The sequence below is a fragment of the Agelaius phoeniceus genome, chromosome 3 (genome assembly GCF_051311805.1).
Source record: "Agelaius phoeniceus isolate bAgePho1 chromosome 3, bAgePho1.hap1, whole genome shotgun sequence".
Taxonomy (NCBI): Eukaryota; Metazoa; Chordata; class Aves; order Passeriformes; family Icteridae; genus Agelaius; species Agelaius phoeniceus.
The window spans coordinates 36,070,882-36,085,220 of record NC_135267.1 but is presented as its reverse complement, the minus strand read 5'-3'; the positions used below and the strand labels follow the sequence as shown (position 1 = coordinate 36,085,220).

Sequence of the window (14,339 nt, the reverse complement as noted above, 5' to 3'; positions counted from 1 at the left end):
TGTATCTCAGTTCCTCCATCAATAAATCCTCCCCTGTAAGGTAAATTATTTTCTCTGTCCAAATAAAATTGAGATATGTATAATATCTCATAAAGTCTGCATAATTCTTAATTACATCCCATTTTCTGAGGAACTTACAGTACTCTTCTTCCATTCCTAAACTACCCAGTAGGATATAGCTAAGAGATCACCATTATACTCTGTCCTCCACCACTACCCCTTCCCTATATTCCTGCCCACTTCCTTGCTACACTGACCCTTTTCACATTAGCCCTGCCCCCACCTTCTCGGGCCTGTGTTTTCATCCTATTTCCTGTGTGAACACTGCCACACTCCCGCTTCCTCTGCAGTTCCTGTCAATTCCAATTTCTCTGAATTTCCTCAAACTTTTTATGCACTTCCTTATCCCCTCCTTAATGCTTCTCCCCAAGTGGCAATTCCTGACCTTTCAATTCCTCATATGCCATCGCAGTACTTCTGCTTCTGAATAACTCTCTCAATCTCTCAATTAGTTTTTAATTCAAATTTCCTTTTCTTGTTCTTCACATTTGACTGATGTCCACTTTGCCTCTTAAACATTTCAGGTGTCCATTACTTTGTGAGTCTTCCCTTTCTTGTGTTACCATTTTTTGTTGCTTCCCAGCCAAATTTCCTTGACCACTTAATTCCCAGATTGATGTAAACTTCAGAAAAGAAGTCTAGATTTAGTCAAAACAAAAGAAATTTGTGGTCACCTTAATCACAAAAAAATCTCATCTCTAATACTAAAACTCTTTGAGCTGATGTCTCTGTCCCCACTAAGAGCAGCTACAGTAAGCATTTTGCATGCAGAACAGTTTAAGCTTCATGCTAACAAATGTGAGACTGTGTGGGGAAAAGGCTACCAAAAAAAAGAGAAGTCCTGCCCTTAATTTGCAATAAAGTTAATAGTACAAACTTCAAACTTCTGCTTGTCCCATAAGTAGAACTACATTTTCCAGCTGGGTTAAAGAAAAAAAAATTGTCTCAGTTAAAATGGACCAAAGGAGAGATTTTAATGCTATATGAAACCTGGGTATGACCACTTTGTACAGCTTTACAAGTATGATCCTCAGTAATTCTGATTTCCCATTAGCAGCTTCCAGCACTGCTGAAAGAGTAAATAAGGAGACACACAATTTCTCCAATTGGGAACCACTTGCACATTTGACTATGCTACAAATGTGAAAGCACAGTCTTCTTGAATAGCAGCGGTAATTGCTGTAAATGCACGTTTAGAATGTTTTTCAAGCATTTCTGGAAGCAGGAGGGGAACCAGTACTCATTTGCTACTCATCCAGGAACACTTACAATCTTTGAGTAAGAACACCTCTCCTCAATTTAACAGTCATGGTCTGCATTTCTGCATTCATTGCAATATTGGTTTTTTTAGATTGTAAATATTTCTCCTCTTCTCTCCATCCCTGCCTTTTTAACCCTCTGTGCTACATCAGATATCAAGCTAGTCTTCAGAGCATTTGTCAGAAATATTTGCTAGTTACCATCTTAGTTCTTTCAGGATCCTGGGAAATAAGTCAACCAGCCCCAACAAACTGAGTGTGTTAAGCTCACAATTTTGTTTATTGCCTTGCTTAGTTGCACCTCTATTCCTGCCATCCATTCTACCTTCTCCCAGACTTTGAGCTCAAAAATTGCAGCATAGCACTTGTTTAGATTTGGCAATACCTACATTATCTTTAATACTACATTCTAACTGCATATTATGTCTTCTTTTTCTCCTTGCAATTCTATGTGCTTAAAAGCATTTTTGTTTGCTTTACTGCCTCCTGTCACTCCTAAAGAAACTTGACTTTTGCAAATTTGTCTTTTACCTTTACACACATTCTTTAAAACAAAACCTTCCTCTGAATATCTGACATTTTCTTCACATGTCTGACAGGCTCAGATAATTTGGGACATTCTTCCTGGGGTGTTCCAAGTCTATGGATTTTCCCATAATTTTCCCCTTTCCTGGAATATTTAATGAACATTTTTCAGGCTTTAGTACATGCACTCTTCAGTTCTATCAACCTCACCAGCTCTCAGTTGAATGATTTTTTCCCTATATATATATATCTGTGTGTGTGCTTTGCTTTTAATTTCTTTGTTTTGCTTTTAGTACATAATGAATTCAGCCCCTACTATTCAATAAACACTTCACTTGTTTCCGCAACTTGATTCTTTCCTTTAAACCAGCAACTCTCACATTAGCCCATCCAGCATCTGTTTCCTTATATAAAAGTCAACATCTTGGCTTGCCACGACAGGTGCCTGACTATAACATCACTTCTTCCCTCTCTAGCAACTTCACAAAGAAAATAAGATTTATTTGGAGAGAGCAAGGGCTGAGAACAAGTCAAGGCTTTTGCCACCAGCCCACCCATGAGTCATTTCACCTTAGCATGAAGCCCACCTGAGGTCCAGCCATTGCTCCAGTACCTTGGACAGGGCTGGGCAAAGGCAGGGACCTCCAAGAGATGGGACAAAGCACCAATAATTGCTGTAGCAAAGGAGGTTCAAGACATTAAGAAAGATAAGGAGACTGTAAACACTTAGAAAGCATAGGGAAGCTTGATACCCAAGACAAGAGAGGAAAAGTCAGCCTAAACAAGGCTAGACCCAACTTTTGTGGAGCTTTAAGTGGAAAGGTTGTTTTTGGGAAACTGGAGTAAACAGATCATCTGGGCTGTCTAGAGTAAGGCTCAGAAGGTGCAGTGCTGGAGCTTACACAGGGAATGGCTGTATGTAATGCATGCACGTACTCACACATATGGAAGGTGAAAATTATAAAACAATCACAGATTTAAGAGCTGAACTAAGTGTTTTATAACCACTATTCCAACACATATGAATAAAAAGAAAGTACTTCACAGTGGTTCATCTACTAACACAATACACTAGTCAGGTGCACCAAGTTTTCTTGCATTTCTCCATCTGTATTCAGCAGCCAGATCCACTTGACATGTGGACTGTAAGAACTCTGGAGCAGGGATTAGGCTTTTGTCCTGTGACTTTCCAATGCCTTTCAGAATAAAGGCTTCACCTTTATTCACCTTTATTTAACACTGCTGCATATTATGGTATACAGAGAACAACATGAAGAGGAAGTGGGTTAAACCTAAGCAGAAGTAGCCACTTTCTACATTACCATCTTCTGGGATCAGCATGAAGTACACTAGATTCAAATAAGATGGTTCTGAAAAATACACCAACATTATGGAAAACTCAAAACACAAACCTCCCAATTAGTAAAATACTTCAGAAAGATACATATCTTTCCTTATAAATCTATATTTTTCATTCATGTTCCTAGGAGGAATGGGAGCATTTGGTAATGTTAATCAGATTCATCACCAAATGCACTAAGGTAAGGTGCACAAAAATCTTTTTTGTGGTTTGACATTGTTTTAACTGACTGCATGTTGATGTTAGAAGTTTTAAGTTGAAACTGACTACCTGAAAATAGGCACAAAGCTCTAGCTGAAGCCGTATAGTTTAGCTCCTGTAGTTCTGCAATTTTTGTTCTCTATATTCCTCTCAAAAAGAAAGCAATTCCCACACTTCTTTTGAAATCATCATGCCTTTTGTGTTATAATGACTTTTCCAGAAACCTTTGGATGCTGATGACAGAGAATCATGATTCCAGAAAGGAACACAAAAAACATTTTAAACAACATGTATTTGTGGGAGTGTATTTAGTAACGAGGTAAGAAAAGTGTGTAAATATGTTCTACTAAAGAGCATGCTGCTCTACTAAAAAGCAAATATGTTCTATTAAAGGGCATAAAGATGTATTTTATTAAAAAGAAATATACAAGGAACCATAGTAAATTTCTCAGAATGAACTACAGTATATCAGACTTCCTATTGCTTCTCAAACTATACAGAATCACTCTCTTCATGTAACTTTGAAATGCAAGGCACAATCATCAACTATAGGAAAACAGAATCCAGTCCTATAAATGTAGCAAGCAAAAAGTAAATATACAGATACATCCATGTATCCAGACTCACATTCTCCCACCCTACCAAGCTTTATTACATCTCCCCCTTGTTAGCTTTGCAGAACCAAAATGCAGAAGAGCACGCTACAGAGTTGTACCATACAAGAGGGAATCAAATTCAATAAACATTGATCCCTTACACCACTCCAAGCCAGCTGAAAACTGTGGATTGCCTTAGGTGGCAAGAAGATGTTGCCATTTCTGATAGAAAATTGCATTATAAATGACAGTGAGAAAAAAAAAGCTTTTGATACAGAAATGACATGCTGCATTTGTAGGAGTGGTAATTGAAAAAAAATCTTTGGAAGTGTAAAATAACAGAATTATTGAGGTATAATCATCATGGAATGGGACCTAAAAAACAAGTAGAGACCTGAAATTAGAAGTTATTACTTTAACATTCCTCAGCTTTTACAAAAATTCCTTGAGAGTGGTTTTTAAATAGACTGTAAGCAATTGAAATCTATTTCTATCCAGAGAACTAAAACCACCTTTGTCACCACTATACTGTTTCTTTTGGTTGTACACTTTTCATATTGCCCCCACATTTGTCCTCTCTACTTTTTAGGACACATTTACTCCAGTGGCAAGTGCCACTGTGATGTGGATTGTTCCAGTAACCTATGAAACTTCTCTCAGCGTTTCCATTCTCCTCCCTTCACAGGGAAATCTGTGCACGCAGTGAAGTTTAAGTAGGTGAGTAAATTTTGTACTAATTTGTACTAAATACCTCAATCCTGACTTAGATGGAAATGTCTTCAGCACAGGGACTGTCTGCTCTCTCTGTTTACATATTAGTCTGCAAAACTGCTCCCTATCCTAATTACTTGGTCCAGCACTGGATCCCAATTAACAGTCAGAACAGAAATACGGGCTTCACTTCCACTCTTTATTGTAAAACTTAACTCACGCTTCAAAAAAAAAAAAAAGTGGCACAATTAGATCTTAGTCATTCAATTACTCTTTAAACTAATGTCTAAAAATCTTTAAAATTATCACAGTTACTAGAACCACTTTGCAGGTTTCATTACAATTTAGTTTAAAAATAGTCACCACAAATTTTTAGATCCTGTGACCTTTAGTAGAAACAGACAATTAAAAAGACTGCAGTTCTCAGACCAGTTTACTGATTTCAAGCAACACCTCCCCGAATCATGTGACCATGCACTGCACTCTATCAATTAAAACTTATTTAATCTTAGTCACTATCACACTGGTAAAGATTAAACAGTAACCTGTAAGGGTCTGTGACATATTGCTCACTAATAATTTTGTTTCAGAATACGCTAAATATTCCCAACATTTTGCTAAGCAACATCCTAATCTGAGAACAATGAAGAAATTATATGATTCCTTTTCCTTTGAAATCACTTTGTGTTCCACAAGCACACCTTCCCTAATCCCTTTTCCACTACTGAGAGCAAATAAACAGATTCAGCAAAGAATCAGATGCTCTTTCTGCAAGTGTTTGAAGAGGCACCAGCTCCCAAACTGCAATGCAGGTGTTTCTGGTGATCTCAAAAGCCACAATCCATGGTCTGTAATCAGTGTATGTAATCATATAAAACAGTAAAACTGAAAGTATTTTCAACTAAGAATCAACCATATTGTGAAACTGACAGAGGTCACTTAATCCAAGTTCAGATTTAAGGCAATACCACTGCCCACAAAGATACACAGATAAATTATACACTCTTAATTGTCCAACATCTTATTGAATTCCTCACGTAACAAGGCTCTTCCACACCACCATGGAAAACTTAATTAACTAAACTTTTAAGACACAATTAGATATCTACTAATTAACAAAGACAGAATTACAAAACTAGTAGCCAGCAATGTTAAGTACAAAAGACATCCTAATGGGACGTGAAAACATATCTGTGTTTGTGGACAGCTGAGCTCAGGCTAACAAGTCACAGCAGCCTCCCCCTCCTGTGCTTCTGCCCTGCCTCCCCAGCTCCCAAGGGAGCACCAGACTTGGGAGCCCAGAGCTGGCTTCATGCAGGAAGGTGAATACTCCATTCCAGAACCATATTTGCTGGGAGTAGCAGTAAAGAGACATCCTCTAAGTATCAGTATTAACCACTTAATTTGTTAATTTAATAAATGTATACAATATCCTGGGAAGCAAAAATGTGTCTTCAGTTAATAAACTAGCTCTTACAGTCGCTTGCTCAAAGCAGGGCATACACAAAGTCAGCAGTCAGCCAGTTTCAACTTACCTATTAACTGCTTTAAAGTAACACATTCCCTCAATCATGCACAGCCAGACTTCCTAGTTCCCACAACTGCACTGCCTGCTGCAAGAGAGCAGTGTGCTCTGCAAATCAATGCTTCACACTACCAGTGCCGCTGGAAATGCACAGGTTCTTTGTATTCCCTGAACATTTTTAGTTGCATTTTTTAATAAGCTTTAGTTCATAACAAGCTGATGAACTACTTCTTGCCCAGCCTCCCTGAGAAAAGGTGCTGAGCCCTGACTTCTCTATTACACAACTTGTAGACAGCTTTTTATCCAAGAATCACATTTAACCTGAAAAACCAGGCACGTCGTGGTAAAGGATCTGAGGATTTCCAAACCAAAGTCTAAGCCTGAAAAAAAATTTCACCATTTTGAAACTATGAAAATATATTTGTTGTTCTTGACAAATCACAGAGAAAAAGAGTCAGTAGTTGTTTCCACACATGCTTTCAGACAGCAGCACAAACAGGCAGGAACTGCTGATATTTTGCCAGAAGTGCCAGATAGATCAATACTATTAACAACTACTGCCAGTCTCTGCAATCTCTCACCTCCTGCCTTGCAAACTTTACTAGGCTCATTGTTTATCATCATTATACCTAAAGATAATTTTGTACTAACCTAGCAGACAGCATCTAATACCAGAAATAAGCAGATACAAAGAAAGATTGAATGTTCTGATTGAATTCCATTAAAAATCAAACACCAATCCACTAAATTCAACTTAGAGAAAAAAACAATTTTTTTTCAGAACTGCAATAAAAATCTCTAAATCGCACAAAACTGCTTTTGACACAAATGCTTGTACCAACTTCGATCTTGTATTAGTCAATTATTAACCACTTCTAGCTTGCAATTAAAATTATTCATTACTATAAATATTCAGGAAGAGGTTGTCTTTGTTACAGAATTGTTGATCTTAAGACTATCGGGTTAATAAAGCATAATTAAATACAGGCATTTAAGTGCAAGCTTGCAGGGCAGAAAATTACCTCAGGAGCAAGATTATTTTGAATTCAGCTCCTTGCTTTAGTGGTTTTGGGAACTGGCAAAACAGGAAAATCCTGAAAAGGGTGTTTAAACACCTAACCTGCGTTTTGTTCACTTAAGACAAGTTAATAATCCATTGCTAGTGGCAGTTCTTTTGAAAGAAGGGACATCAACAACTGACAAGATTCTTTTTGCTGAAGAGGCTCTTTTTAAAATATATGCTTACTGCAAAACAAATCAACTAAACACACACTGTAAGAACTGATGTAACAGGTAGATGGAGCAAATTAATCTGCAGCACAAGTAAGATTCCCCCCTCCTACAAGTTACTTCAGAGAAGCTGCTAAAGGAGTCAAGATACACAGACGCTTCTCATTTCATTGTGCGTGTATGACTGGGATGTGGAATGTGCTCTCACTGTGTTCAGACCTGTCCCAGATTTCCCTCTGATTTGAAACAGGAGGGAAAAGAGCCTCCCTCTCCCGAGTGCTGGCAGACATCCCCCGTGGAGGGAGGGTGGGCTCTCACCATCAGGTCCAACGGCACGTTCCGAGTATCTTTAAAGACAGAAAAACACCCGGCTCTCGGCGAGACAAAAGCGGCTCACGCCAGGCACGAGCAGCCCGGCTGTCCCGGAGGAGGCAGGGAAGAGGGAGCTCGGGATCCCGACACCAAAGAGCGGGCACGGCCCTGAGGGAGCGGATCCCCAGGGAAAGCTGCCTTAAACCGTATGGCCGGGGGAAGTGCGTTTAAATTTCTGTGTGCGGGAAATGGAAAGCGGATTAAATCCCACCTGTGCCCGGAGGCAGGCAGACACACACTCAGGGAAAGGACAAACAGGGAAAGCCAAAGCCCCACACGGCAGCTGGAGAGACCAAGGTGGTTCAGGTGGCGATGTGAAGGAAGGGGCTGACGGAGGAGACTGCAGAGTTCAAGTTCCCCCACCCCCATTTACGAAGAAAGCGGCCGGAACCGCCCAGATCGGGGCTCCTCGGGCGTCAGGAGGAGCGAGAAGCGACGGCTCGGGCTCCCCCAGCTGAGGGCGGCGGACGACCCTGCCCCGCGTGCGCTGAGGGGCGGGCGGAGTGTGAGCCCCGCGGGCCGGGGGAGCGGCGCCCCGGCCCTTCCCCCCTCCTTTTCTTTCCCCTCTCCACTCGGGCGAGCCCCATTTCCATTTCCTCGAAGCGGCAGCCGAGGGCGCTGCTCGGGGCCGGGCGGGAGAGGGAGCGGCAGGAGCCAGCGCCGGTAGCGCCTTGTTCTCTGCAGCCAGGCCAGAGAGGGCTGCGCGCCCCGCGCCCCCCGCCCGGGCTCACCTCCTCGATGGCCGCCACCGTGTTCCTGCACTGAGCCATCCGGGTGGTGAAGTTGGAGGCGGTGGGTGACTTGTAATCCTCATTGGTCTCGGACACGAATTCCGACACGGAGATCTGGTCCGGCATGGCGGGGCGGGGATGAGCGAGGGGAGGGAGGGGGAAAGCAGGCGGCTCCAGGGACAGGGAGGGGAGGGCGTAGGGGGGGCTCTCCCTCACATCGCTCGGCAACCGGCGGCGGCGGCAGCGCCCTCCTCGCAGCCCCGCTGTCTGGAGCGGTGTTGTTCCTCCGCCGCCACACAAGGAAATTCCCCGCACCCACACTCCTCCTCCTGCTCCTCCCGCGCGGTCACGCAGCACCGGGGGCCGGGCACACGCCCAGCCGCGGGAGCTGCCTCCACACCCCGCCCTCCCGGTCGCTTTCTCCCTCTCGCTTTCCTCCTCCTCCCTCGCTCCCTCACACGCTCGCGGGGCGGGGGCGCGGCCGCGGACCCCCGGCAGCCCCCGGAGCGGACCTGCCGCCGCGCGCTCGCCACCGGCGCCCGCCCTGAGAAGATGGCGGCCCCCTCCCTCTTTCCCTCCCTCAGTCCGTCCTCCCCCAGCCCCGAGGGGAGAGGAGGTGGCAGGCGCCGGCTGGGTAATCCCAGCGACAGGCAGGACGAATCCAGCCGTGCGGTTCGGATAGTGTTTAACAACAAAAACCCAAGGGCAGGGGAAGGTGAGGCGCCGTGCCTGCCTGGCAGCAGGGGGAACAGGTTGAAGCCCACAGGACAGGTCTCCGCACTGTCCCCTCCGGAACTGCTCGCAGGTGCAGAGACAGTCTCTTCCCTCACAGCTCGTAATTTATGTTTCAACAGTTTAATCTGTTTTACCAATTCGTTGTCTAGTTTAGAGGGAGCTAAAGAGAAATGTTGTCATTCCCAAGAGGTCCGTGCAAAAATAATTTTAGGCTAAGTAACGTTTCAATCTAAATTCTTGAAAAGCTTTTTCTGTACTCAAGGAATAAAGCTATCAGAGGAGGTGCTTTGTTCTTCAGTATAAAGCCACAAGGATCACTCAAGGCAAAAAGGGGTGAAACTCATCCGGAGCTGTGGTGTTTGTGACTGATGCAGCAGAAAGGACACTGGCAAGGTGTCCCTGAACGAGCATGGTGTTGCTTGCATTGGGAATACAGGGGTTTCTTTTGGCCTCAAAGCCCCTAGGACTTCTAGCTGATTCCTGCAGAAAGCTTCAGAAGTCTGTATTTTGGCCCAGAAACTCTCCTGTGGCTCTTTCACTCCCCTCTGGTGATAGTTATTAGCTTTCTATAAGTGATTCTTTATTACTCTGTTTTAAAACTCTTCGGGGAATTCAGATGAATAAGCAGGTACTCTTTTGCTGCCATTTGTAAAATGTCCAAATAAATAACTGTAAGCCTGCCCAGATGTTACTGCCCTTTGCAATTCTTGCTAGATCCTTTAGCATAAATAATAAAGCATGTCAGCCATATTTATTTTACTGGTTGTAGTAAATCAGATGAATGAATGCAGGGTCTATCTGCATGTTCTCTCAGTTTTTTAACTCTTAGTAGTTTTTCCATCCTAATCATTCCTCATTTTCTCCAATGAAAGTCACCACTGTTGTTTTGCTTTTAACTTCATTGCTGCTCTCCTTGTTAATACTTATGTATGATCAGTTACTACAGCATGCAAAGGTATACATTGTTCTGCTGCTAATGCATTAAATTTCTTGTCTGTATTTGTACATCACATAATAAATGAATATAGTTGAGTATAAATATTAATTCTTGCTAAAAATGTGTGATCTTAAATTTTCATTTTTTGCATTAGCTGATGGTGGTACCTTTAAAGCAACACTTATCACACTATTACCCAAACTTAGCAACACTAGCATTCTTAAACTGCCTACCATATTTCCAGTGTAGCATATTTATTTTGATATTTTGAAGGGGGTGAAAAACTTGGGATCTGAAAGGCAAATACTCCTAGACTTTAACTTCCTGCAGCAGCTCTTCTATCAGATATAGTGTGCAAATCTGCAACATAATAATGCAGCTTCTAGTGGTTGCATCCAGTTTGATATTGGAGTATATGCAACTGAGACGGTGTCATGGTTTAACTCCAGTCCAGTACAAAGCAACAAAGTACCACACAGACATTCCTCACTGCTGCTCTGCCCAGTGGAAAGGAGAATCAAAAAATAAAGGAAGAAACTTGTAGGTTGAGCTAAGAACAGTTTAATAATGGAAACAAAATAAAATATTATAATAGTAATTTTATTGGGAAGGACTGAGAGAAAGGACTAAAACTGAAGAGGAACAAGCAATACATGGGACAATGCTCACCAGCTGCTGGCCAGTACCTGTCCCATCACCAAGCAGTGGTTGATGCCCCCAGCCAACCCCAGTTTATGTGCTGAATATAACATTCAATGGTCCAGAATATCCCCTTGGCCTGGTCAGATCAGCTGTCCCAGTCATGCACTTTCCTGGCTTCTCGTGCACCTGCTTGCAGGCAGAGCACGGGAAAATGGAAAGTCCTTGATTTAGAGTAAGCACTACTTAGCAACAACTAGATTGGTGTGATATCAACATTATTCTCATCCTAAATTCCAAACACAGGATTGTGCCATCTTTGAAGAAGGAGATTAACTCTATCCCAGCTGAAAACAGGACAGACAGTACCATCATGCAATGAGTCTTTGAGTTCTACAGATTCTCTTTTGTACAGCAGGTTAAGTTACATGATTGCAGTGGTATCTGATCTTCTTCTCTCTTTAACTTAAATGGATTCAAAAATTTGCCATCTCAGTGAAACTGCAAGGCCTTTTTGCTTGACAAACTGTGCATTTGCCTGAGCTCTTCTCTTTATGAAGCTAAAGACTTGTGCTTGGGTAGACCTTCTAGAAGTTGTTTAGACTTGATATCAAGGCTCAACAGTTCAAAGAATTCCCTGCCTCTGTTGTGTTTTAGGACATCAGCTAATTGCATCTACAGCTATTATTCCAATTTTTCAGTAGTTAAAGAACTGTTTGGTACTCAGGCTTTTCTACTTGTAAGCATTCTTGTACACAGGCATTAAATAATTTCCTAGCTTATTTCTTGATAAACCAAACTGAACAATTCCCCTCTTTTAAAGAGGGCAGAGTTAATTTGAATTGCTTTGCATTGGCCACAAATCCAGACTGAGTATCTAGGCGGTGACTGTGAGTCAGCTGACACATGGCACCTCATTACTCTGCAGTAACACTTTTATTAGTGTGTGCAAGTCCTGTGTCTCTCACTGAAAGCCTGTTTTCTCAGCCCTTCCATCATTTTTACAGTTCTAACACCTCAATAAATTATTCTCCTGGTTCTCTACTTCTTCATTGTTATATTCAAGAGTATTATTAGACTTTCTGGTCCCAATGTCATGCTCAGGTTCATCTAACCCTATAGTCCGGCCTTTAGGTATTTAAGAGTGATACTTAATTTCAACACCCCATTCTTTGAACCTGTGAATAAGTATTGAAGTGGAATGCCTTGATAAGGAGACAGCTGTGAACAAAGCTTTCTTGTGCAGAATGGGGTACTACTATCTTGTCTCTAGGTTTTCCTGCTTGCTTCCTCACCATGGCTCCTCCTGTTCTGGTTTTGGACCCTCCCTCCCTCAATAAAATGCCACTACATTCTTTGACCCAGTCACTCAGTTAGAGATCTTCTACTAAGGAGAAATAAACAAAACTATTTTCCAAAGATTCATGCTCTGCACATTGCTGAAAAGCTTCTAATCTGCTGGATACACACCGACTACAGCTCCATTAGTCAGAATACTTGATTTGTACAAACATTTCTCCCAACACTGACTTCAAAACAACATTAATGGTTACATCAGTCAGTGTTGTTAAAAACATGTCATCTTCAAAACAGTAAGACAGATTTAAAAATAACTGATTTTCTTATGTTTTTGTTTATTTGTATGGTTGGTTTTGAGCCTTTAGAAATCTTATCTCTATGTCAAAATCTTTATTTGCATCAGTGAGAACTCAAACTGAGGACCAGGTGCTATAGAAACAGAAAAATAAGGCAGCCTCTGGAGACCTTGATATCTAAAATTAGCTAATGAAAGGCAATTGAGTTAATATAAGGAAATACTGGACCATTTTTGGTCTGTACTACAGTCTATGATCTTCACACACTGCTGCCCAAATGTTTCTGTAGACATTTTAAGTATGATTTTCAAGAAGGATTATGTGATAGATTGGTGTGTTTAAGGGGGAATTATTGCAAGAATAAGGGTCAACATGAAAGAAAGCACAAAAGACTTTGTGTCTTTGAAATTTAACATGTTAGAGTCAGAGGTAAATATCATGGATCAGAGGAAAAATTAATGTCTGTTTAATGAGAGGACATGCTAATGGACTTTTGAGAATAGCAGGGAAAGAACATGATGATCTGGTTAGAATATGATGATCCCTCAAGCATAGGGTGCCTAGGATAGGACCCAAAATATATAAAGCTTTTTTTTTTTAACCCACAGCATGTTGTGTCATTGTTGCCCTCCACTAACCAGCTCCATGACAGATTGTTTCTGTTTGCTCTATCTTTATTTTATGTCAATGGTTTTTCACAGAATTTCTTTATTTGGTAGCTTTAGGTAGTTTGAGGAAATACTTTTTCTTGGCCTTCTTTGTGTATGCTCAGTACTTACAATGATTCTGAGGTATATTTGTTAATTCTATGAAGGGTGTTTTGAGGGAACACAACAAGAAGATGGTCCATAGAAAATCTCATTAGCGTCATCATTTATCTTTGAACTTTAAAAATAGGCATGCAAATGAATGTAGTCTGGCAGCTGCTAATTACTGGGTGACAATTTTCAGGCAGGTGGATGGTAAACTCAGGAAATTTCTATAGTATATATAATTCATAGCAGCTTAGTAAAACACTTTGTGGTGAGCCTTATTAGTGGATTCTGCAGTTTCATCCCAATTCTTACATTCTTCCTGTGAAGTATCAATCCCTGATGTTGATTGTTCAGAGAAACACTTTCAAAAGAGCTTCCACTTTTGAAAATTTGTTACTACAGTTTAGGAGAAAGATTTCTCATGATTTCTAAATGTATTAATCCCCAGAAGAGCAAATACCTGGTTATTTTAAAGTTTTTCATATGATTTTGGAGGTGTAACTCATGTTTTAATGATAACCATTACAATATGTAGCAGCTTTAGAATAGCATGTGTGTCTGCTCTTTTAGAATTAACTTGAAAATAATTCCTATTTGAAAATTTATTTGGTCTCATAGGACTATTTCCAGAGATTTATTTCTACAAATTAGTGCAAATTCTGCAAATAAAGAAGTTAGTTCAGAAAAGTATGTTTTTTTCAGGTCCTTTTGCATTTGGAAGTGCCTACTTGAAAATCTGGTTTAAGCACATGTGGTTGTATGCTTTACCCACCCTTACTACATTTTACATCATGTACCTTTGCATTGCTCTCAGACTTTTGTGGAGAATTTCAAAAGATTTATTTTGCCTAGCACTAATAGTAACAATTTCACCTGTAATTGAAATAGTAGTGTGTAGACGATAGCAAGATGGAAAACATGGAGTTGAGTGTTGGCAATTTTTTCTATTTCCCTCAAAGGTCCCCAAAGATATTATTTAAACCAGCAGTGGGGGAGCATGCTACTCCAAGGGTAAAACTGGGCAGGACTGAGTCTGTAACATCTTCTGGTGTAACCAGAATTTTGCTCACTGAGATTTGGCAGAGCTACACCACATGTATTAATTTAA

At 41.1% G+C, this 14,339-nt stretch overlaps 1 protein-coding gene across 3 annotated transcripts in view; it reads right to left on the bottom strand.

Moving 5' to 3' along the window:
* ASAP2 (ArfGAP with SH3 domain, ankyrin repeat and PH domain 2) overlaps positions 1 to 8,922 on the bottom strand; it is an 84,665-nt gene extending 75,743 nt beyond the window's left edge. For 2 of the 3 annotated variants that reach the window (XM_054629972.2, XM_077175059.1), the window contains exon 1: positions 8,571 to 8,921. In XM_054629972.2, the coding sequence (XP_054485947.2) occupies positions 8,571 to 8,696 (126 nt within the window). In that variant the 5' untranslated portion in view covers positions 8,697 to 8,921. Of the gene's footprint in view, positions 1 to 8,570 lie in introns of all 3 variants that reach the window. The other variant, XM_077175060.1, reaches the window with a different exon arrangement.
* Positions 8,923 to 14,339: the final 5,417 nt, after the last annotated feature.